General features: G+C 45.4%; 2 protein-coding genes across 4 annotated transcripts; one reads left to right on the top strand and one right to left on the bottom strand.

The window, feature by feature from the left end:
• Positions 1-446: 446 nt before the first annotated feature.
• On the top strand, positions 447-14,585 carry LOC307245779 (transforming growth factor beta-1-induced transcript 1 protein-like; the record flags this gene model as incomplete). Of its 3 annotated transcripts, XM_080021453.1 has the most annotated exons (12): positions 483-580; positions 3,431-3,481; positions 4,198-4,355; positions 4,651-4,694; positions 5,645-5,781; positions 6,084-6,138; positions 7,822-7,906; positions 8,052-8,321; positions 9,734-9,907; positions 10,041-10,122; positions 11,455-11,603; positions 13,029-14,585. In XM_080021453.1, the coding sequence occupies 12 exons, from the start codon at positions 568-570 to the stop codon at positions 13,293-13,295; spliced, it is 1,485 nt and encodes a 494-aa protein (XP_079877579.1). In that variant the 3' UTR covers positions 13,296-14,585. The 3 variants fall into 3 exon arrangements, with proteins under 3 accessions (XP_079877580.1, XP_079877579.1, XP_079877578.1); XM_080021454.1 differs by lacking the exon at positions 3,431-3,481 and having other exon boundaries at positions 447-580; XM_080021452.1 differs by lacking the exons at positions 483-580; positions 3,431-3,481 and adding an exon at positions 3,277-3,343.
• Positions 14,586-15,162: 577 nt separating this feature from the next.
• Positions 15,163-23,350, bottom strand: pkmyt1 (protein kinase, membrane associated tyrosine/threonine 1). Its single transcript, XM_080021791.1, has 9 exons — positions 23,180-23,350; positions 19,479-19,847; positions 18,915-19,152; positions 18,469-18,674; positions 18,212-18,282; positions 17,953-18,059; positions 17,578-17,750; positions 16,490-16,710; positions 15,163-15,915 (listed from the first exon to the last, which is right to left on the bottom strand). The coding sequence occupies exons 2-9, from the start codon at positions 19,830-19,832 to the stop codon at positions 15,615-15,617; spliced, it is 1,671 nt and encodes a 556-aa protein (XP_079877917.1). The 5' UTR covers positions 19,833-19,847; positions 23,180-23,350; the 3' UTR covers positions 15,163-15,614.
• Between the last annotated feature and the right edge of the window lie 27 nt (positions 23,351-23,377).

Genomic DNA, 23,377 nt, shown 5'->3' with positions numbered 1-23,377 from the left:
CATCATCGATAATCATTTGAAAAATATTTTCTAATTCCCGAAACGAAACCCTGCCTACCGTAATACCTGCTGGAGAGCACACAATAAAACACAGTGCGCGCCTTTTTGTTGTTGTTATTATTATTAATATTAATGTTATTACAATTGTTATTATTTTTAATGTTAGCATTATTATTGTTGTGATTATTATTATTATTATTATTATCATTCGACATTTGTACGCGAAACGTGTGCATCCGTTCTCGATCCAAACCATAGAGAGCACCTTCAGCAGGAAACGTCATCACTGCTTCCAAATATGGAGCTGGAATGCGGGTGACGTCATGTGGTCAGGAAGGAGGGGGGGACTGCGCCCTCTGCGGTCTGCGGACCTGAAGGAGAGCAGGCAGAGACCTGGTGGAGATCCGGAGGATTCACCCCTTCACCCTCCACCCTTCACCCCTCCATCCCGCCTGGAGATCAGCGGTTCTTCCTTCTCTTTTCCTCCTGGAGAATAACGGAACAGGAGCCTGGAATAAAGAAGAAAAGAAGACGAAACATCTTTTGATGTCCTGCTGAGCCTCCATCATGGAAGATCTGGGTGAGTTTCAGCATGATGAGCAAAGAAAGTTACAGAGAAAGAAAGTTACAGAGAAAGAAAGTTACAGAGAAAGAAAGTTACGGAGAAAGAAAGTTAGAAAGAAAGTTACAGAGCAAGAAAGTTACGGAGAAAGAAAGTTAGAAAGAAAGTTACAGAGAAAGAAAGTTACGGAGAAAGAAAGTTACAGAGAAAGTTACAGAGAAAGAAAGTTACGGAGAAAGAAAGTTACAGAGAAAGTTACAGAGAAAGAAAGTTACGGAGAAAGAAAGTTAGAAAGAAAGTTACAGAGAAAGAAAGTTACGGAGAAAGAAAGTTACAGAGAAAGTTACAGAGAAAGTTACAGAGAAAGAAAGTTACGGAGAAAGAAAGTTACGGAGAAAGAAAGTTACAGAGAAAGTTACAGAGAAAGAAAGTTACAGAGAAAGAAAGTTACAGAGAAAGAAAGTTAGAAAGAAAGTTACAGAGAAAGAAAGTTACGGAGAAAGAAAGTTAGAAAGAAAGTTACAGAGAAAGTTACAGAGAAAGAAAGTTACGGAGAAAGAAAGTTAGAAAGAAAGTTACAGAGAAAGTTACAGAGAAAGAAAGTTACGGAGAAAGAAAGTTAGAAAGAAAGTTACGGAGAAAGAAAGTTACAGAGAAAGAAAGTTAGAAAGAAAGTTACAGAGAAAGAAAGTTACGGAGAAAGAAAGTTAGAAAGAAAGTTACGGAGAAAGAAAGTTACGGAGAAAGAAAGTTAGAAAGAAAGAAAGTTACAGAGAAAGAAAGTTAGAAAGAAAGAAAGTTACAGAGAAAGAAAGTTACGGAGAAAGAAAGTTAGAAAGAAAGAAAGTTACGGAGAAAGAAAGTTAGAAAGAAAGAAAGTTACAGAGAAAGAAAGTTAGAAAGAAAGAAAGTTAAGACAACAAGTCAGTGAATTCAGCTAAGATTAGAGATGGAGCAATAGAGAAAGACATGTTGATGTTTTTCTCCATATTTAGGTGTTTCTCCAGGTTGAGGTGTTTGTCTATGTTGAGGTTTTTCTCCATATTGAGATTTTCTCCATGTCGAGGTGTTTGTCCATATTTAGGTGTTTCTCCAGGTTGAGGTGTTTCTCCATATTGATATTTTGTCCATGTTAAGGTGTTTGTCCATATTGAGGTGTTTCTCTTAGTGGAGGTGTTTCTCCATGTTGAGGTTTTTCTCCATGTCGAGGTGTTTGTCCATGTTGAGGTGTTTCTCTTAGTGGAGGTGTTTCTCCATGTTGAGGTTTTTCTCCATGTCGAGGTGTTTCTCCTTGTTGGGGTTTTCCTCCATGTCAAGGTGTTTGTCCATGTTGAGGTGTTTCTCCATATTAAGGTGTTTCTCTTTGTTGAGGTGTTTCTCCATGTTAAGGTTTTTCTCCATGTTGAGGTGTTTCTCCATGTCGAGGTGTTTCTCCATATTGAGGTTTTTCTCCATGATGAGGTTTTTCTCCATGTTAAGGTGTTTGTCCATATTAAGGTGTTTGTCCATATTGAGGTGTTTGTTCATGTCGAGGTTTTTCTCTATGTCAAGGTGTTTGTCCATGTTGAGGTGTTTCTCCATATTGAGGTGTTTCTCCATGTTGAGATTTTCTCCATGTTCAGGTGTTTCTCTTTGTTGAGGTTTTTCTCCATGTCAAGGTGTTTGTCCATGTCGAGGTGTTTCTCCATGTTGAGGTGTTTCTCCATATTGAGGTTTTTCTCCATGTCGAGGTGTTTGTCCATGTCGAGGTGTTTCTCCATGTTGAGGTGTTTCTCCATATTGAGGTTTTTCTCCATGTCGAGGCGTTTCTCCATGTCAAGGTGTTTCTCCATGTCAAGGTGTTTCTCCATGTCGGGGTGTTTCTCCATGTTGGGGTGTTTCTCCATGTCGAGGTGTTTCTCTATGTTGAGGTGTTTGTCCATGTCGAGGTGTTTCTCCATGTTGAGTTGTTTCTCCATGTCGGGGTGTTTCTCCATGTCGGGGTGTTTCTCCATGTCGGGGTGTTTCTCCATGTCGGGGTGTTTCTCCATGTCGGGGTGTTTCTCCATGTTGGGGTGTTTGTCCATGTCGGGGTGTTTCTCCATGTCGGGGTGTTTCTCCATGTCGGGGTGTTTGTCCATGTCGGGGTGTTTGTCCATGTCGGGGTGTTTCTCCATGTCGGGGTGTTTCTCCATGTCGGGGTGTTTCTCCATGTTGGGGTGTTTCTCCATGTCGGGGTGTTTCTCCATGTTGGGGTGTTTGTCCATGTCGAGGTGTTTGTCCATGTCGAGGTGTTTCTCTATGTTGGGGTGTTTCTCTATGTTGAGGTGTTTGTCCATGTCGAGGTGTTTGTCCATGTTGAGTTGTTTCTCCATGTCGGGGTGTTTCTCCATGTCGGGGTGTTTCTCCATGTCGGGGTGTTTCTCCATGTTGGGGTGTTTGTCCATGTCGAGGTGTTTGTCCATGTCGAGGTGTTTGTCCATGTTGGGGTGTTTGTCCATGTCGAGGTGTTTGTCCATGTCGAGGTGTTTGTCCTCGCTGTGAGGCCGCAAGCAGAAGGTCCTCGCAGGACGTCCAACACAAACAGCTCTAAATATGGTCGTGTTCCCTCTGGCTGAGCTCAGCTCCTTATATGAGCAGAACGGCTCCAGACGGTGACTCATCCTGGACGTCCACATCTGGAGCAGCAGAGAAACATGGTGTGAAAACACAGAATACATGAAGAAGGAGGAGAGATGGAAGAGGGACAGAGCAGCTCATCCAACATGTCGGATAGAGAAGCAGAGGAACATGGATCATCTAGTAGATATCCACATATATAGTTCTTCTTCTCCTTTTCCCGTTCTCCTTCTTCTTCTGTTTTTCTCAAAGTATTTCTGTTTCCTTTAGGGGAGACAGAGACTCCTCACTACCCTCTCACCCCTCGTATTGTCGTGTTTGGTACGTACCTGTCGCTCTGTCTGTCTGTCACTCTGTTTGTCTGTCTGTCTGTTTGTCTGTCTTTCACTTGCTTGGTCTGTCTGTCTGTCGCTTTGTCTGTCTGTTTATCACTCTCCTTGTCTGTCACTCTGTCCGTCTGTCGGTCGGTCTGTCACTCTATCCGCCTGTCTGTCTGTCTGTCAGTCTGTCTGTCACTCCATTTGTCTGCGTGTCGCTCTGCTTGTCTGTGTGTAGCTGTCTGTCCATCATCCTGCTAAAACTCCTCTCTATCCCTCCTGCATGGCCTCCTCTCCTCTGCTTGTCTGGATGAGAGGGATAAACACACTAGGAATGTATAGATGGACAGATGGATGGATGGACAGACGGACAGACAGATGGATGGGTGGATGGATGGACAGACAGACGGACAGACAGATGGATGGGTGGATGGATGGACAGACAGACGGACAGACAGATGGATGGGTAGATGGATGGATGGATGGATGACCGATGGGTGGATAGATGGACAGATGAACGCTTGGATGGATGTACAGATGGACAGATGGACAGATAGATAGATAGATATGGACAGATGGATGGATGGACAGATGGACGTTTCACACTGATACTCTGTTGTCCATCCCATTTAGCAGGAAGCCAGCTTTAATTCCCATCACTGACCAATCAGAATGCAGCTTATACCTGACTGCATGTAACACCTGAACCCCTCCCCCCAGATGCTCTCTTGGCGGACCTGGAGAGCTCCACCTCTCCTCTGGCCAGATGTCCGGTGCTGTTGACCTCTGACCCTCCACCCACCTCCGACCCCGTCTCTGTCAACCTCCAGGATTCCGCCCAGACCCGCCCCCCCCCGCCGGCCTACACCCCCCAGCAGGTAGGAAACAGCCGCAAAGTTCAAACGGTGGGATGGCCACGCCCACTCCGACCATCACGCCCAGGCGGCCACGCCCACTTTGACCGCCACGCCCACCCAGACGGAAGTGAAGTGTTTCTTCACCCTAAACTGTAGTTTCACCTTCACTCTGTGACAGACGTTGGAGAGGATGTGCTTTGTTTATCACTGGTTGCCATGGCGATGAAGAAACGCTCAGATGAGATGATGCTAATACTGCTCAGATTAATTCATAATTAATTAATTAACACACGGTAACGGTGACTTCCTGTTTCAGACGGTTTCTGCTGCCATGAAGAACACTCCTGACAAGTTGTACAGGTACTGTCGCACCTGAGTACTACAAACTCTACAAACGTATTTCTACAATGTACTACATACCACATCGTACTACAATGTACAACATACTAAAACATACTACGTACTATAACGTATTACAGTGTACAGCATTCTACATACTACAACGTACTACAGTATACTATGTACTACAACATAACATGTACGACAATGTGCCACAACATACTACAACGTAATATATAATACACCATACTACATACTCCAATGTATAACAACATACTACAGCATACAACATACTACAACAAACGACCTACTACAAGAATTTACAACATACTACATACTACAACATACTACGTACTACAACATACTACGTACTACAATGTCTTACAACGTACAACAATGTACAGTGGTACCTGGACTTACCACTGCATCTACTCACCACTAATCCAACAAACCAGCAGTGACTGACTGCTCCAAGATACGAGCGTGGAAATTTACAGCTGGGGCGTCGGCGGCCAGTCAGCAGTCAGTCAGCAGCCAGTCAGCAGTCAGTCAGCAGTCAGTCAGCAGTCAGCAGCCAGTCAGCAGTCAGTCAGCAGTCAGTCAGCAGCCAGTCAGCAGTCAGCAGCCAGTCAGCAGTCAGCAGTCAGTCAGCAGCCAGTCAGCAGTTAGTCAGCAGTCAGCAGTCAGTCAGCAGTCAGTCAGCAGTCAGCAGTCAGTCAGCAGTCAGCAGTCAGCAGTCAGTCAGCAGTCAGTCAGCGGGGGGCCTACATGGTGTGTGCAGGTAGTTGGTGGCTTATGGATGTTTTTTTCATATTTACTGTGTTTGTTCTGTGTATTTTGTTACAATGTACAACAGTGTACTACATACTACAAGTTGTTTGTATTTATGAATTCACACTAAATGTCAGATTCACTGTGAAGATTTGTTGTGTTGCCACCGCACGGTATGATGTCATATCCTCCCCCCACAGCACGGTGTGTAAGCCCCGCCCCCCTCGCAGCGCTGACTCCGCCCCCGCCTTCTGTTCCTCCTCCCTGCTGGGTGGAGGCCTCAGCGAGCTGGACCACCTGCTGCAGGAGCTCAACGCCACCCAGTTCAACATCACTGGTACTGGGAGGGGGAGAGACAGGCGGGCGGGCAGGCGGGTAGGCAGGCAGGCGGGCGAGTTGGTGGTCAGACAGACAGGCAGGCAGGCAGGCGGGCGGGCGGGCGGCGGGCTAGTGGGTGGTCAGACAGACAGGCAGGCGGGCGGGCGGGCAGGCGAGTGGGCGGGCAGACGGGCAGACAGACAGACAGGCAGGCGGGCGGGCAGACAGGCGGGCAGACACGCAGGCGGGCAGGCGGGCGGGGTGGCGGGTAGGTAGGCAGACAGACAGACAAATGATATTGTGGTTTTTCATGTTTTCCAGATGAAATCTTGGCTCAGTTTCCAAGTTCGAAGGAAGAGGAGACTCACAACTCCAGGTACACACACACACACACACATTAACAAACACACATTAACACACACACACATTAACACACACACACATTAACACACACACACATTAACAAACACACATTAACACACACACACATTAACAAACACACATTAACACACACACACATTAACAAACACACATTAACACACACACACATTAACAAACACACATTAACACACACACACATTAACAAACACACATTAACACACACACACACACATTAACAAACACACATTAACACACACACACACATTAACAAACACACATTAACACACACACACATTAACAAACACACATTAACACACACACACATTAACAAACACACATTAACACACACACATTAACACACACACACATTAACAAACACACATTAACACACACACACACACATTAACAAACACACATTAACACACACACACATTAATGCGCACACATTACCACACACATATGCACGTACATTAATACACAAACACACACAATAACACACACGTATGAATACATAAATACACACACATATCATACACACACACACATTGAGAAGCAAACACACACATTAATACACAAATACACACAAATGTACACACACACACTTTTATACACACACATTAATACACACACACTGTAACACACATACATTAATACACACAAACATAAATACACACAATATACTTATACATTAATATCTTTCTAATAACTTTCTTTCTCCGTAACATTATAAGTGTGTGTGTGTTACTGTGTGTTTGTGTTTGTATTTATGTTTGTGTGTATTAATGTATGTGTGTTACAGTGTGTGTGTGTGTGTGTATTATTGTGTGAGTGTTTGTGTGTGTGTATGTATTCATGTGTGTGTGTGTGTGTGAGTGTTAATGTGTGTGTGTATTAATGTGTGTGTGTGTGTTAATGTGTGTGTGTGTGTGTGTGTGTTAATGTGTGTGTGTGTGTATTAATGTGTGTGTGTATATTAGTGTGTGTGTGTATATTAGTGTGTGTGTGTGTATATATTAATGTGTGTGTGTGTGTGTATTAATGTGTGTGTGTATATTAATGTGTGTGTATATTAGTGTGTGTGTGTGTATCAATGTGTGTGTGTGTATATTAGTGTGTGTGTGTATCAATGTGTGTGTGTGTGTATATTAATGTGTGTATATATTAGTGTGTGTGTGTGTATCAATGTGTGTGTGTGTGTATATTAATGTGTGTATATTAGTGTGTGTGTGTGTGTGTATCAATGTGTGTGTGTTTTTGTGTGTGTGTGTGTATTAATGTGTGTGTGTGTGTATATTAATGTGTGTGTGTATATATTATTGTGTGTGTGTGTTTTTGTGTGTGTGTGTATTAATGTGTGTGTGTGTGTATATTAATGTGTGTATATTAGTGTGTGTGTGTGTGTGTATCAATGTGTGTGTTTTTGTGTGTGTGTGTGTATTAATGTGTGTGTGTGTGTGTGTATATTAATGTGTGTGTGTGTGTGTATATTATTGTGTGTGTGTTTTTGTGTGTGTGTGTATTAATGTGTGTGTGTGTATATTAATGTGTGTATATTAGTGTGTGTGTGTGTGTGTATCAATGTGTGTGTGTGTATATTATTGTGTGTGTGTTTTTGTGTGTGTGTGTGTGTATTAATGTGTGTGTGTGTGTGTATATTAATGTGTGTGTGTGTGTGTAGTTCGGGGAAGCCCTCAGCGACCTCTGCGACCCTGGAGCTGGACCGGCTCATGGCCTCCCTGTCTGACTTCAGAGTACACAGCACAGTGAGTACACACAGTACACAGTACTGCATAGTACTAGCACAGTAGTACACAGTACTGTATGTGCGAGTACAGAGTACAAAGGTTAATGACCCAGTGCTCAGAGTATAAATATGTTCTAATATTTCATGGTATTTTCCTCCATTAGCCGACCGCTCCCGTCAGCCCAGCCGTGTTGGCCCCGCAGCAGGCCCCGCAGCAGGCCCCGCAGCAGGCCCCGCAGCAGGCCCCGCAGCAGGCCCTGCAGCAGGCTCCACCCACCCCGGCCACACCCACCCAGACACCACCCCCTCAGGCCCCGCCCGGCGGCTCCCTGGACAGCATGCTGGGGCTGCTGCAGTCGGACCTGAGCCGGCAGGGCGTCCACACGTCCTCCAAGGGGACGTGCTGCGCCTGCCACAAGCCAGTGGTGGGACAGGTAGGTGGTGGTACACCACCCTAACATGATTGACACTCTATTTACAACTGTTTCATTTTGTTTATTTACACTTCGATATGGAAACCTTTTATTTATTTAAAGTTTACAACAGAGCTTAATGCAGTGTTTTCCAAACTGGGGGACGTGCCCCCTAAGCTGGAGGGGCGCTGCCAGGGAATGATAACCTTATTGATAGTACTGATCTTATTGATAGTACTGATCTCATTGATAGTACCGATCTTATTGATAGTACCAATGTTATTGATATTACTGATGTTATTGATAGAACTGATGTTATTGATAGAACTGATGTTATTGATAGAACTGATGTTATTGATAGAACTGATGTTATTGATAGAACTGATGTTATTGATAGTACCAATGTTATTGATATTACTGATGTTATTGATAGTACCAATGTTATTGATATTACTGATATTATTGATAGAACTGATGTTATTGATAGAACTGATGTTATTGATAGTACCGATCTCATTGAGTTAAGTTTTTGTCTCCTCTACGGTTTTGTTCTCCACCCTGGAACCACGACACGCCCCTTTTCTGGCGAGTTCACGACGTCGAACATGACACGCCAGAAAAAAATGGCATTTCTCCTGGCAATGGGAAAGGGGTCAATCGCCTATTTATATCGGGTTGATGGGCTGTTTTTTTAAACCCGGGTCAACCTGCTCATTTTGGTGTGAAAACACTTTTACTGTCATCTTGGATTTGTGTAAATAATTTTGAAACCTAGCGTAGCTGAACATTAACAAGTAGCCAGGGGTTGGAATCACCAGGGATCTACTTGAGAAGTGTCCCATCAGCACCAGAAGCAGGACCCAGTGTGATTGTTGCAGAGAAAACGTTCAGGTTTTTGTTTATTCCCAGTGAACTTGTAATTTTTGTGCAGAAAGGAAACGTTGAGAAGATTTGTTGAAAGCACTGAATGCTGCTCCACAGTGGAATGTAGAAGATGGAGGCTGCAGCTTCCCCTCTCAAAGTACCTTGGTCCTTATTTCGTTTTTTTTGAGGTTTCAAATAAATTCTATAGGACTTTGCAAGCGAAGGACGTGTCTGAGGGTGCGTTTATGTGGTGGATGTGGTGGATGTGGGTGGATGTGCATGAAATTTTTTAATCTACAAAAAGGAGGGTCTGTAGAAAAGGTTTGGGAACGGAGCTTAATGTAACGTGGTGTGGCTGCCCCAGGTGGTGACGGAGCTTCATGTAACGTGGTGTGGCTGCCCCAGGTGGTGACGGAGCTTCATGTAACGTGGTGTGGCTGCCCCAGGTGGTGACGGAGCTTCATGTAACGTGGTGTGGCTGCCCCAGGTGGTGACGGAGCTTCATGTAACCTGGTGTGGCGCCCTCAGGTGGTGACGGAGCTTTATGTAACGTGGTGTGGCGCCCCCAGGTGGTGACGGCGCTGGGCCAGGTGTGGCACCCGGAGCACTTCGTGTGCAGCGAGTGTGAGGTGGAGCTGGGCAGCAGGAACTTCTTCGAGAAGGACGGACGACCGTACTGCGAGGCCGACTACTTCACGCTGTTCTCGCCTCACTGTGCACACTGCAGCAAGCCCATACTGCACGTGAGTGGGCGTGGTCATCCATCTCTTCTTTGTGGGGTCTGAGAACATGAATGATGATAATACTGCTGGTAATTATGATAATTATGGTAATGACAACAGGAACAACCTGGTTTTCCTCTTTTGTCACATTCAGAAAATGGTCACCGCGTTGGACCAGAACTGGCATCCGGAGTGTTTCTGCTGCATCAAGTGCAGCCGCGCGTTCGGAGAGGAAGGTAACCCCCCTCACTTCCTGTGACACCCCCCTCACTTCCTGTGACACCCCCCTAACTTCCTGTAACACCCTCCCTCCCACTTCCTGTCACACCTTCCCTCACTTCCTGTAACACCCCCCTCACTTCCTGTAACACCCCCCTCACTTCCTGTAACACCCTCCCTCACTTCCTGTTACACCCTCCCCACTTCCTGTCACACCCTCCCTCACTTCCTGTAACATCCCCCTCACTTCCTGTAACACCCACCCTCACTTCCTGTAACACCCTCGACCAGTCCATGCTCCATTTGAACTAGTTTATAGTGAATACTATAGAATCGCTGTGTACATGTATGACCGTATGTACATGTTTGTGACAAATAAGCTCTTCAGCTGGAACTTGAATTAACCTCCATTTATACTGATCTTTCACACAAAGATTTGTTCACTGTGACTGGATCGTTCCGAGTCTCTCATCACTGCACTGGACTGTTCCAGACCCAAAGTACAACCTTGTAGTAGAACCTCAGAGTACAACCTCAGAGTACGACCTGAGAGCAGAACCACTGAGTAGAACATCAGAGCAGAACCTCAGAGTACGACTTCAGAGTACGACTTCAGAGTACGACTTCAGAGTACAAGTTCAGAGTACAACCTCATAGTACGACCCCGGGGTACGACCCCGGGGTACGACCTCGGGGTACGACCTCAGAGTACGACCTCAGAATACAACTTCAAAGTACAACCTCATAGTACAACCTCGGAGTACAACCTCGGAGTACAACCTCAGAGCAGAACCTCAGAGCAGAACCTCGGAGTAAGAGTACGACCTTGGAGCACAACTTCAGAGTACAACCCCGGAGCAGAACCTCAGAGCAGAACCTCATAGTAGAACCTCAGGTTAGAACCCCAGAGCAGAGCTTCAGATTCAAACCCCAGAGTAGAAGAGGTCAGTACTGTCAGTTGGTACAGACCCATCAGGGCACTTTCCTACATATGGTTCATTTGTTTTGTTCTGAATCAGGGGCTGAACTATACGAAGCTGCAGAACCCCCGGGTTCCTTCTGTGTTCACACGGCCGCGGTTTACAGCCCAACAAACCTCGTCAACAAACTCCACGCGCTATTAAACCGTCCTCTCATTGGTCAGATTTCGTATTCTATATTTTGTCACTTGAACGACCTTCCCAGATGCAAACAACAGAATCGAAAAGGAAGCATCAATTAGTGTCCAGTTTGAAGGTCCAGTTATAAGGTCAGGTGGACTTCACTACCGAACATGGTAATCGGGACAAGCAGGTCCCAGGAAGCTGCTTCCCTGGCTGACCTGGACCTCCATCCTGGCCCCCATGCAGGGTTCCATGAGCGGGAGGGGCAGCAGTACTGCCAGCGCTGCTTCCTCACCCTGTTCGCCTCGCGCTGCCAGGGCTGCAGCCAACCCATCCTGGAGAACTACATCTCAGCCCTCAACGTCCTCTGGCATCCACAGTGCTTCGTCTGCAGGGTGAGCACCACCCGGACGGAATATGTATTAGAAATCAGTCATACTAGTTACAAAACTAGTATGACTAGTTTTGTAACTAGTAAGTCTAGTTTATAACTAGCATGACAAGTTCATAACTAGTATGACTCATTTATAACTAGTATGACTAGTTTTGTAACTAGTATGTCTAGTTTATAACTAGTATGACTCGTTTATAACTAGTATGACTAGTTTTGTAACAAATACGCATCGTTTATATCTAGTATGTCTAGTTTATAACTAGTATGACTGGTTTTATAACTAGATTGTCCAGTTTATAACTAGTATGTCTAGTTTGTAATAAGTATGTCTAGTTTGTAACTAGTATGCCTACTTTTGTAACTAGTATGTCTCGTTTATAACTCGTATGACTCGTTTATAACTAGTATGACTAATTTTGTAACGGATGTCTAGTTTATAACTAGTACGTCCAGTTTATAACTAGTATGTCTAGTTTATAACTAGTATGACTCATTTATAACTAGTATGTCTAGTTTATAACTTATATTACTTGTTTATAACTAGTATGACTCGTTTATAACTAGTATGACTAGTTTTGTAACTAATATGTATAGTTTATAACTAGTATGTCTCGTTTTGTAACTAGTAGGTCTCATTTATAACTAGTATGACTCGTTTATAACTAGTATGACTCGTTTTGTAACAAATACCTATCGTTTATATCTAGTATGTCTAGTTTATAACTAGTATGACTGGTTTTATAACTAGTATGTCTAGTTTTGTAACTAGTATGTCTAGTTTATAACTCGTATGACTAATTTTGTAACGGATATGTCTAGTTTATAACTTGTATGACTGGTTTTATAACTAGACTGTCTAGTTTATAACTAGTGTGACTTTCCCCAAAGAAAGAAACACAAAGGCCACAGCATGACTTGACAACAACGCTGCTTCATCTCATTCACATAAGCAAACATTGAAACATCATCAAGTGCAGCTTGGTCCAAGTCCTTCAGCAGCAAGAACCACCTCAGTGTTTTACCCCCTTCGCTGGGATGCTTTTCAACTCCCTCTTCACTTACTTCTGCAGTGCAGACAGGACTCGCTCACACATGTTGTTGCTGCTACTGGTCACCACGTGACCTTCCTTTACGCTTCCTGACGCTGACACGTCCTCACTGAGCTGCAGCTTCAACTCAGTGTTTGTTCGTCTTGGGAACAGATTCCAACATAAATCTTTTCTGATTCCTGATGCAGTCGTTTTGCCCAATACCAGCACTGAATATCCATCACGTCATCCCTATTTAGAACTAATATGTCTAGTTGTATAACTATTATGACTAGTTTCACAACTAGTATGTCCAGTTGTACAACTAGTTTTCTAACCTGTAAAGAGGTCTTGTTGGTGTCATGGGTAGAATCTAACTTGTGTATTTAATCCTCCAGGAGTGCTACAGCCCCTTTGTGAACGGCAGCTTCTTCGAGCACGCCGGGCAGCCGCTCTGCGAGGCCCACTACCACCAGAGCCGGGGCAGCGTGTGCCAGGCCTGCCAGCAGCCCATCCTGGGGCGCTGCGTCACCGCCATGGGGGCCAAGTTCCACCCCCAGCACCTGGTCTGCCACTTCTGCCTCAAGCCCCTGAGCAAGGGCTGCTTCAAGGAGCAGGACAGCAAGCCCTACTGCCAGCCCTGCTTCATCAAGCTGTTTGGATGAGGAGGAGGAAGAGGAGAGATCTTCATCCAGCTGTTTGGAGGAAGAGGAGGTGATATTGAAGGATTGTCAGTTTATTTCTATGAATTGTTTATGTTGTGAAAATATTCTTATTGAATATCGACCGTGAGTAACAAATATCATTTCAATCAATTATTTTTCTACGGCTTTAAAGCAGCACTATGTAACTTGTGGTATGTGGTATTTGCGCCCCTGCAGTTTGTGAGTGCAACTGCACTTTTACACCATTGTTGTACAACTCGGTCCGGTGTGCAAAAAGAATTTGAACCTTGGGGCCCATGTGTCAGTAATAGTCTATGTTACAAACACAGACATAACGTACACCCGAGTTACAGCGGCCCGTGCACGGACCTCACCGCTTCCCGGAGCCGCGGGGATCGACCCCCTGCTACTGTAGGTACCAGATGTGCTCGGCCTGCGCTCGGGCCTCACCAGGAGGCGGCCCCGTGGTACGGGACGTCGCCGGGGGGCCGCCCCCTGGCACCTGACGTCGCCAGGGGGCCGCCCCGTAGCACGTGGTACCTGCACGACGTGTCAGCGGGAGGGTGTGGAACTCAGTGTTTCCTGATGGGAGATCAGCGTTTTGATGTTTTCTTTCTAATGTTGCACATTGACCTGATGTTATGATGATGATGTTATCATCATAGATGTTATATTCAAAGTCGATGACTTTCTGACACAGAGACTAAATAGTCTCGGCAAACATCTGGTTCAGGTTTGGTGTTGTTGTTGTAAATGAAGAGGGTCATGGCAGCAGGACGTGGGTTCCAACCCCACACAGAGCAGCTGCTTTTCTCTTTGTTGGTTCAACACCATGAGCAACAACTCCTCTTCTTCTTCCAGCTCAACACCAGCTCTTCTTCGTTTACAACTTTGTTTACTATCTGTATATCAGTATACTACATGTATACTACCATTCTCCATATTACAAATCAGTGTCGCATAAAATGGTTCTGAAGCTGTTATTTTAGGGTAAAAAAGTTACATAGTGTTGCTTTAATGTATTAAAATACATTAAAGTACACCCTGAGCTGCCTTTCCACTTCTGTCCTGAAACTCAGTGTATACTCAATGTGTACTCAATGTGTAATCAGTGTTTACTCAGTGTATACTCAATGTGGACTCAATGTGTACTCAATGTGTACGCAACGTGAACTCCGTGTGAACTCAATGTGTACTCAATGTGTACTCAGCTGAGCTCCTGTGTTTGGTCACTTTTACTCTATGCAAATACTGAAATGTATCAATGAATAAACTTTTTTTAAGACTTTGTTCATTTGAAACTTTACTATGAAACGGAATCCAAGTCACCAGAGCTGAATTAGGGTCAAGGTCCTGGTCCTGGACCTGGTGCTGGACCTGGATCTGGTCTGGACCTGGAACTGATCCTGGTGCTGGACCTGGTCTGGACCTGGAACTGATCCTGGTGCTCGTCACAGGACAGAGTTGTTGCAGCAGTTGTTGATGATTAAAGATGAATAAAGGGTTTCATTGCAGGTTGACAAGTTCAACTCCACTTGCAACTAACTCTGTCCTAGATGCAACAGAACAAATACTCTGTGTTGTATGTGCAGCATGCTGACAGCACAGGGGGAAAAAAGTAGAAGTAGTAGTAGTGGTATAGTAGTAGTAGCAGTATACTAGTAGTGAACTGTAATAGTATAGTAGTAGTGCAGTATAGTAGAAGTGTAGAAGTTCAGTGTATGAGTAGTAGTAATGCTGTAGTAGTAGTGGTATACTAGTAGCGCAGTAGTAGGGTAGTAGAGTAGTATAGTAGCAGTAGTTGTGTAGTGTGGGGCACATGGCAGTGTGAACGAGGATCTTGTAGTGTGAACACCAGAGACTGCTCTGTCGATGCTCTGCTCTTTATTTCATTCCGAAGGTTGTTTTGCAAGGTGTGAGCTTCATTTCAGGAACGTTGTAGTTGCTCAGGAGCGGCATCGTCCACGCCACGACGCTGGTTCCACGCCACGACGCTGGTTCCACGCCACGACGCTAGTTCCACTCCCCTCTCATCTAATCCAGCAGTGACCTGCTGTGTCCAGCTCCACATTTAATAGCTATGTCCCCTGGTGGCGCGAGGGGGCGCTGAACGTTGAACCTCCACCGACGAACAACAACAGCAAGAACATCGGTCACCATGACAACAGATCGTCTCTTATTCCATGTCAAAGGGTTTTACAATCAAACGAACATGGACAACAAAAATAAAAGGGTAAAGCACTGCACAGTGAACACTCAGCGTGAAGCATCAACTTCCTGGACTCCCATTCCAAGCAGGTCCGGTGAAGGCGGGTGGGGTCAGGGCTGGGGGGGCTGGGGGGCGGCTGTCTCCTCAAACAGGCTCAGCAGGTTCTTAGGTTCTACACTCAGCCAGCTGCCATCTTGTCCTGGCCGGGATGGTCGAGCACAAGTTGAGAGGCGACCGGACGCCACCGGGGTCCCGCGCTGGCTGCACACGGAGCGCGGCGGCGTGCGGCAGGAAGTGTCGGGCGAGCGGATACAGGAGGGGTGGTGGGCGGAGCCTGGGGGGGGTGTGGTTGGAGGGAGGCGGCTGGGCAGAGGGGTGGAGCTGTTTCCTGCAGACAGCCTGGACCACATCCTGCCAAATCACCACAACAGAAACCATGAGCTTCTACCATCTGACAGAACAAGATTCAAGAGGTGCATTTGTCACATACATATACATACGTTCATACATATTCATACATTCATACATATATGCAGTGAAATGTCTTTGCAACACACCCGGAGATTATACACAATAGTTACTAAACCGAACGTAACATCTAACCTAATTCCTACCTAGCAACTAACTGAAACGAACTGATTCCTAAAATGTAAAGTAGTTATTGAATAGAATAATATTAATATAATAAAAATAAAACAAGACTCAAAAAGACAATATAAAGTGGGGCTACAAAATAGAAGTGAAGGGAATTGAGTTATGTATATGGGATAGGCTATTTGTATATATACAGATATGTGCAGTAAAGTGCATGTGAATAAAGTGAGTATGGAGGTATACAGTACAGTATACAACAGTACTACACACTGCATTGAATCACACTTTCCATCCTTCTCAGCATCTTCATACTTCATCAACAGCGTTCTCCACGTGACCACGGTGATGAACACGGAGCCGTCAGGAGACACGCCCCCCCCCCGCCCCTCACCTGTGTGGGGGCGACTCCTCCGCAGGGAGCTCCTGCGGCTCCTGCACAAACACTCCGTCCTCCTCCGGGCTACCCGGGCCGCTGAGCAAGGCACTGAGCGGCAGAGTGGAGTCCTTCTCCCAGCTCTCCCTGGGGGGGGTACGGGGGGCGGGGGCCTTCCAGCCGAGGACGGAGGCCACGCCCACCAAGGACACCAGCCTCCACCCGATGGACACCGCCCACTAGGGATGGAGAGCTTCAGATATTCATTCTGTAAAGCTTGAGGACTCACAGAGGGTCTTCATCCAGGATGCGGGGCCATGAGACTGACATTCCACATCCACCCACATCCACCCACATCCACCCACTTTACATTTAATTTAGTTCAAACTAGGGCTGTGACAATCACCGCATCACTGCAAATAATATAACAAAATATATATTCTTTGTATTTCATTATTTTGCTGGTGAAAGTTACAGGAGGATATGAAATCCAAATACAATAATCATTGTTTAGTGTCGTCATCATCGTCGTCGTCATCATCATCATCATCATCATCATCATCATCATCATCATCATCATCATCATCATCATCATCATCGTCTTCCATCCATTGTTCAAGAGCTTCTGGAGAAAAAAACTTTTCCGCTGCTCCGCCCGTCACTGGGAGGACCAGTCCATTAAACACACCATACGGGGGGGTTTCTTTTGTGTGTGTCCTGTTGTTATTAATAATTTCTAGGGCTGTTCGATGCCAGAACTACAATATTCACATTGGAAAAATAAAAAAATAAAACATTAAAAAAAAATAAAACACAAAAAAAACAGTTTTTTGTTTTTAGGTTTTTAGTCGTTTTAGAACGGAGAGCTGCGTTCTATTCACTCATATCAAAATATATTTAGCTCTCCCCTCATTTATGATTCCTCATTGAAATGTTGTGCATTTCTGTAAGCTTCTGTTTTATCCTGATATTGAGATGCACTGACTGGATGAGAAACAACAACAACACCGCCGTGATACCTGCTTTTTCACTGCCGAAAGAAAAGAATCATACTGTCACAGCCCTAGTTCAAAGTAGATGGAAAGTCCTCTTTAAATAGTGTTGACCTGGTAGAGGGACAGCAGGTTCAGCGCTGCCTCGGTGAGGAAGAGGAGGAGGCTCCTCCTCCACCTTCGTCTCCTGACGGAGGGAAGAGAGAGGAGCTGAGGGACTGAAGGTCGATCACAAGGCTCTGGAGCCAGCATCATCTTCAGCACCACCTGGAGCTCCACAGAGAGGCCTGGAACCAGCGCATAGCCAGTCCCAACCACAATGAAAATAGGCCTGGAACCAGCACATAGCCAATCCCGTCCACAATGAAACTAGGACTGGAACTATAGGGTAACAAATTATATTATGAAGTATGATATCAGATCAGGTACACTGGTGGTTTTCACTGATTTACGATAATAAATACTATTGATCAGTTAGAATGTGCTTACAGCTGGTGAACTCTGAGGGCAGGTGACCTTTCCTCAGCTGCTGCCAACCTTCTCCTCCTTTAGGGACCTCCATGTTGCAGGCCAGCTCCAGGATGGACACTCCCAGACTAACACACAGGTGTGACCACACTCAGAGTTAGCCTTTCTGTCCGTCAGACCAGGGTTAGACTTTAGACCAAGGTGAGAATTTAGTTTGCTAGTTAAACTGGTTTCCATGGTTATTTTGTGGATAAAAAGTTGAACTAGACCAGTCCTTCACCTAAAAACATCGGCAGCCGGTCCGTACTCCCCTCGAAGCAGCTCTGGGGCCATGTAGCGGGGATCTCCTTCCTGTAAGGAGGGAACTTCCTTCTTCATTTGCTTTATTATGACCAGACTGCAGTTGGTTAATCTGAATTGTATATTTACTGGTGAGCAAACACAAAATTAATTTGATACAAGGGAAATTACTTCAAAAATAACGAAAGGATTAAAAATCAACAAGGTGCTTCAGAACCCAGAGGAACCAGCTGCTACCTGGAGTTCCTCCTCCTCCCCCCGACCCTCTGGCCCTCCTTGGGCCTGCAGCTCCATCAGCAGCCCGAAGTCGCCCAGCTTGAGGCGGCCCGAGTGTGTGAGGAAAACGTTGGCGGGTTTGACGTCCAGGTGCACGAAGCCCTGAGCGTGCACGTGCTGCAGGGCCGCCAACAGGTCGCACAGGTAGGACCAGGCCTCCGCCTCATCTGGAACAGGAGCACGTCAATGCTTCAGGACCAAGAGTCAATACTAGCATTGATCAGGACCTGGTTCTGACTTTCAGAAGTGGCTGCCAAGTTGCCAACTGTGCATCAGCTGTTGGTTGCTGACCAAATGGTTTGCTGAATTTGACCAGTATGTGACGCAGGGCAATAGACCAGTATTCAATGCCATGTGTTGGGCCAGTAGGACCAGTACCTGACACCCCACCCCTCCACATGACTCACCCAGGGCCCCGGCCTGGCTCTCGGCGTGGAGCAGCAGGCTGGTGCAGCAGAGCTCGGTCTGGATGTAGAGGCGCTCTGCCTCCTCCCAGGCCGCCACCAGGCCAAGGATGTAGGGGTGCGGACAGAGGCGCTCGTGGTTTCGTGCCTCCCGGACGCTCCAGCGCCGCTCCCCGCTGCCCCTGAAGCGTCGCACTGAGCGCTTCACTGCGTACTGGCGGCCATCTTGGTGACTCAGTGCCTGGAAAGGCAATGAAACCATTCTGAGGCGTTGCAATGGGTCCAGAAAAACATGCTTGTAACTATTAACATGGCGGTTCTCAACTTAGGATCCAGGGACCCCTTTGGTCCTTCCAAAGGCTTCGGGGGGTCCCAGCAGAACGATCACTTGTTACACTTCACTGTTATTTCATTTGACAAGACATCCACTGTTAGAGAAGATTATGACTGAATCTGCTCGAGTGGATGAAACTGAGGCCCCTGGATGTGAGAAATACAGAGAATCACTAAAATAGGGTAAATAATTTGGGACGCGGTGATGTTTTACCGTGGCCCAGGTAACCTCACCTTGTAGACCTCGCCGTAGGACCCCAGGCCCAGCAGGCCCAGGTTGGTGAAACACTGTGAAAAGAAGGTCTGCTGTTTGCCGGGGTCGTAGAGGGCCTGGGGGGGCCGGGACTCGCTCAGGGTTCGGGACAGGGGGGTCCAGGGGGAGGAGCGAGGCGTGAACACTCGGCTCAGGTGGGGACACGCCTTGCAGGACGGGCGAGGGGGCACAGAAAGGGATGACTGGATGGAGGACGAGGATGAGGAGAAGGGCAGGCGGCGCTTCTTCAGGGAGAAGGACTGAGAAGCCTGGTCGAAGTGGGCGGGGACGGGGAGCGGGGTGCTGGGACCTGGACCCTGCAGCTGGACCGACATGATGGAGGAGGGCCACTGGAACCACAGGGAGGAGGGATATGTCAGAGAACACGTCCATCCAGACGGTCAGTATCTGTTCTCTCTGATGTCTGGTTTATAACCAGTGTGTCTAGTGAATAAATACTAGTACGTCTAGTTTATAACCAGTGTGTCTAGTGAACAAATACTAGTACGTCTAGTTTATAACCAGTGGGTCTAGTGAATAAATACTAGTACGTCTAGTTTATAACCAGTGGGTCTAGTGAATAAATACTAGTACGTCTAGTTTATAACCAGTGGGTCTAGTGAATAAATACTAGTACGTCTAGTTTATAACCAGTGTGTCTAGTGAATAAATACTAGTACGTCTAGTTTATAACCAGTGGGTCTAGTGAATAAATACTAGTACGTCTAGTTTATAACCAGTGTGTCTAGTGAATAAATACTAGTATGTCTAGTTTATAACCAGTGTGTCTAGTGAATAAATACTAGCATCTAGTTTATAACCAGTGTGTCTAGTGAATAAATACTAGTATGTCTAGTTTATAACCAGTGTGTCTAGTAAATAAATCTAGTATGTGTAGTTTATAACTAGTAGTTAATAAATCTAGTATGTGTAGTTTATAACTAGTATGTCCAGTAAATAAATCTAGTATGTGTAGTTGAAGAGCTTCCACTGATATAAAGTCACAACAACTTAGTGAACTATTCTTCTACATATGAATAAACTATTTATGCAATAGCTATAATTTGAAATGATGAATAAACGATTAAAAATAATTCCTGTTCCACAGAATAGAGGGATAATAGATCAGACTTGAGGTGTTACGGTCACGGTGTTATAGTATAGAAAGTTTCTTAACAGCAATGCTATTAATACCTATTGATATTGTCCCAGGAAAATTCTCTGAATTTTGAAATAAAACGATGTGGAACACAATCGGCAGAAGCTACGAACATGGCTTGGATCTTGTTTAAACCTGTGTGAATGACCAAACAACTTTGACCCCAAATCTTCAGCAGGTCCTTCTTGACTGACACGTCACTATTAATGAACAAAATGAACAAGATCAGTTTTACAGTAATATGCTTTATGATGTCATCATATTATTTACTATAAATGATATTTACAGTAAGATGCTTGATGACGTTGTCATATTATTTTCTATAAATGTTCAGGTTGTAGTTCAGAATGTACATTGGACTGTGTCCAGTGTGCGGCGTAGACTTTAGAGATTACAAACATTATGTTTCAGGTATATTTATGTACCTTATTACCTGGTAGATGTCTGTGGATCTGTTAGATTGATATTTTAACTCTTTGGTCCACATTAATTTGCCGGACTCACGAAAAAACACGAAAAACATTAATCCACAAAAATGTTGTGGATTAACCACGTCGAGTCGAATCCACTTGAATGTTCGACTAAGTGATGAGTTCAACATCCAGCGAGACATCAGAAAAATAGAAGCCATTCAAACGGATTCAACACTGCATGTCCCTCAGACATTTCGTCCACTTTTTTAACTTTTGGGACTTAAATAAAAGGGACACCATTCAGACCCGTTGCTCTGGAGATGCAAGACAACTCCATGTGTGAGGTCACAAACAGGGAAGATGTTTTGTTCTGTTTTCCACTCCTACGCTTTGTGTTACAACTGGATCCAATGCTGCAAAATAACAACACGGCACCGGTTCCATCAACACAATGAGTTTATATTTATAAAAAGAAAAAAAGAATCAAATAACAAACCAAACGCCCACGTCAAGCAGGTAAGATGACGCACACACACACACACACACACACACACACACACACACACACACACACACACACACACACACACACACACACACACACACACACACACACACACACAGTCTGCGAGAGGGATGGAGTCTACACTTCGTAGCTAGCACAGTGCAAATGCGCGTTCGTAGCCACAACCTGCAAATTTAGAACAAACTGGATGATGATGTTACAAAGCGTCTGATTCCACAAACTCATCTCGCAGCACCATCCGACCACAACTTTTACAACTTGGTGTGTGGGTGATGCACCAACGTTCTGCTACTTCGTATGTGGATCCATTTGGATGAAACTTAACAACAAGATGTCTGAGACGTCACGGTTCTGACGTCACCTCAACCGTGTTTGTAGCTGCAGTGGCTGACCTGTTCCAAACACTTTTAGCCCTTAAAGTTCCCTTAATAACAAAAATCCAAGCAATAACACTATGAACGGACCCCTAATAATAATAATTATCATAATAATAAGAGTAATACTCTTCTGCCTTCACCACATGCATGCATAGCTATGCAGCAAGCCAAACACTCCCAAACAGAGCTGACTTCAGGTGTTTTTACTGGTAGCGGTGTGAAACTGTGGAACAGCACAAAAGTATGAAGATTAACAATCAATCTCTACAATGTGTACATAAACAAAATAACTCAGATACTGCTTCCTCAAGAGCAATAATGAGGCGGAAGGAAAGAGACGCCCCGATCCTGCCTTCCCAAATGTAGCGTTAGACTGACTGGCCGATTGGGAGGGACAGCGTCACAAAGACGATAGGGACACAACTCAAAGGTGCAGTGTGGAGAATTTAGCAGCATCTAGTGGTGAGGTTGCACATCAGGATCAGCGCAACCAACTGAAATCCCCTCCCAATGGCGGCCTCTGTGGAAGATATGGTGGCCGTTAAACTCGCAAAAGTCTCTCTCTCGCTGTTTGGTTTGTCCGTTCTGGGCTACTGTAGTCAACATGGCGGTGCAACATGGCAGCCTCCGTGAAGCGTACCCGCTCCCTATGTAGATAACAGCTAATTCTAAGGTAACGCTAACACAAGGATTCTTATTTTAATGTGATTATACACTAATTCAAAAACATACTTATGGATATAATATTCCATTTCTGCCAAGTCCTTTGAGTAACTGCACCTTTTAAGTACAGACGATGTATATAAACGGCCAGTAGGGAGCACCAACTCATAGTTAGTAAGGTAGAACCTGTGTCGGCTTAATTGAGGAGACAGAACAAATACTACTAATGATAATCATAGCAGTAGTGATACGGTAGTACCATTAATACAATAATACGAATATATAAATACCATAGATACACATCAGAATATTATCAATATAATATTATAATATAAGACCTGGTGAACAGGACTGGCTAGCACCTTGGAGTCAACCAACAGCAACAACAACAACAGCAGCTCCAGCAGCTGCAGCAGAAACGACGACAACAACAACAACAACAACAACAACAACGACGACAACAACAACAACGACGACAGCAGCAGTAACGACAACAACAACAACGACGACAGCAGCAGCAGCAGCAGCAGCAGCAGCTCCTCACCAGGTGCTTTGAGGAGCAGCGGGGTCTCTGTGATCACTCTGGAGGAGCCTCCATCACGGAGATGGACACACCACCTCCTCCAGCACCAGCACCACCTCCAGCTCCAGCTCGCAGCTCATCACTTCCGGGTACAGAGCGCAGCACGGGCGGCGCTCGCGCCAAATTCTGAACCGCGTCACGCGGTTTGTGCCTCAGGCC

This window comes from Zeus faber (assembly GCF_960531495.2).
Source record: "Zeus faber genome assembly, chromosome: 20".
NCBI classification, from domain to species: Eukaryota; Metazoa; Chordata; class Actinopteri; order Zeiformes; family Zeidae; genus Zeus; species Zeus faber.
Note: the sequence above shows the minus strand (reverse complement) of the source record. Positions and strands in the feature narration are given on the sequence as shown.

What these genes read in the sequence shown, in the direction of transcription:
- pkmyt1 (XM_080021791.1), bottom strand. Translation starts at nt 19,832, where the DNA reads ATGTCGGTCCAGCTGCAGGGTCCAGGTCCCAGCACCCCGCTCCCCGTC. An exon ending in CCTACGGCGAGGTCTACAAG is followed by an intron (nt 19,153 to 19,478) that starts GTGAGGTTACCT and finishes TTGCCTTTCCAG; the next exon opens with GCACTGAGTCACCAAGATGG. An exon ending in CCGGCTGCCGATGTTTTTAG is followed by an intron (nt 18,060 to 18,211) that starts GTGAAGGACTGG and finishes CCTGTGTGTTAG; the next exon opens with TCTGGGAGTGTCCATCCTGG.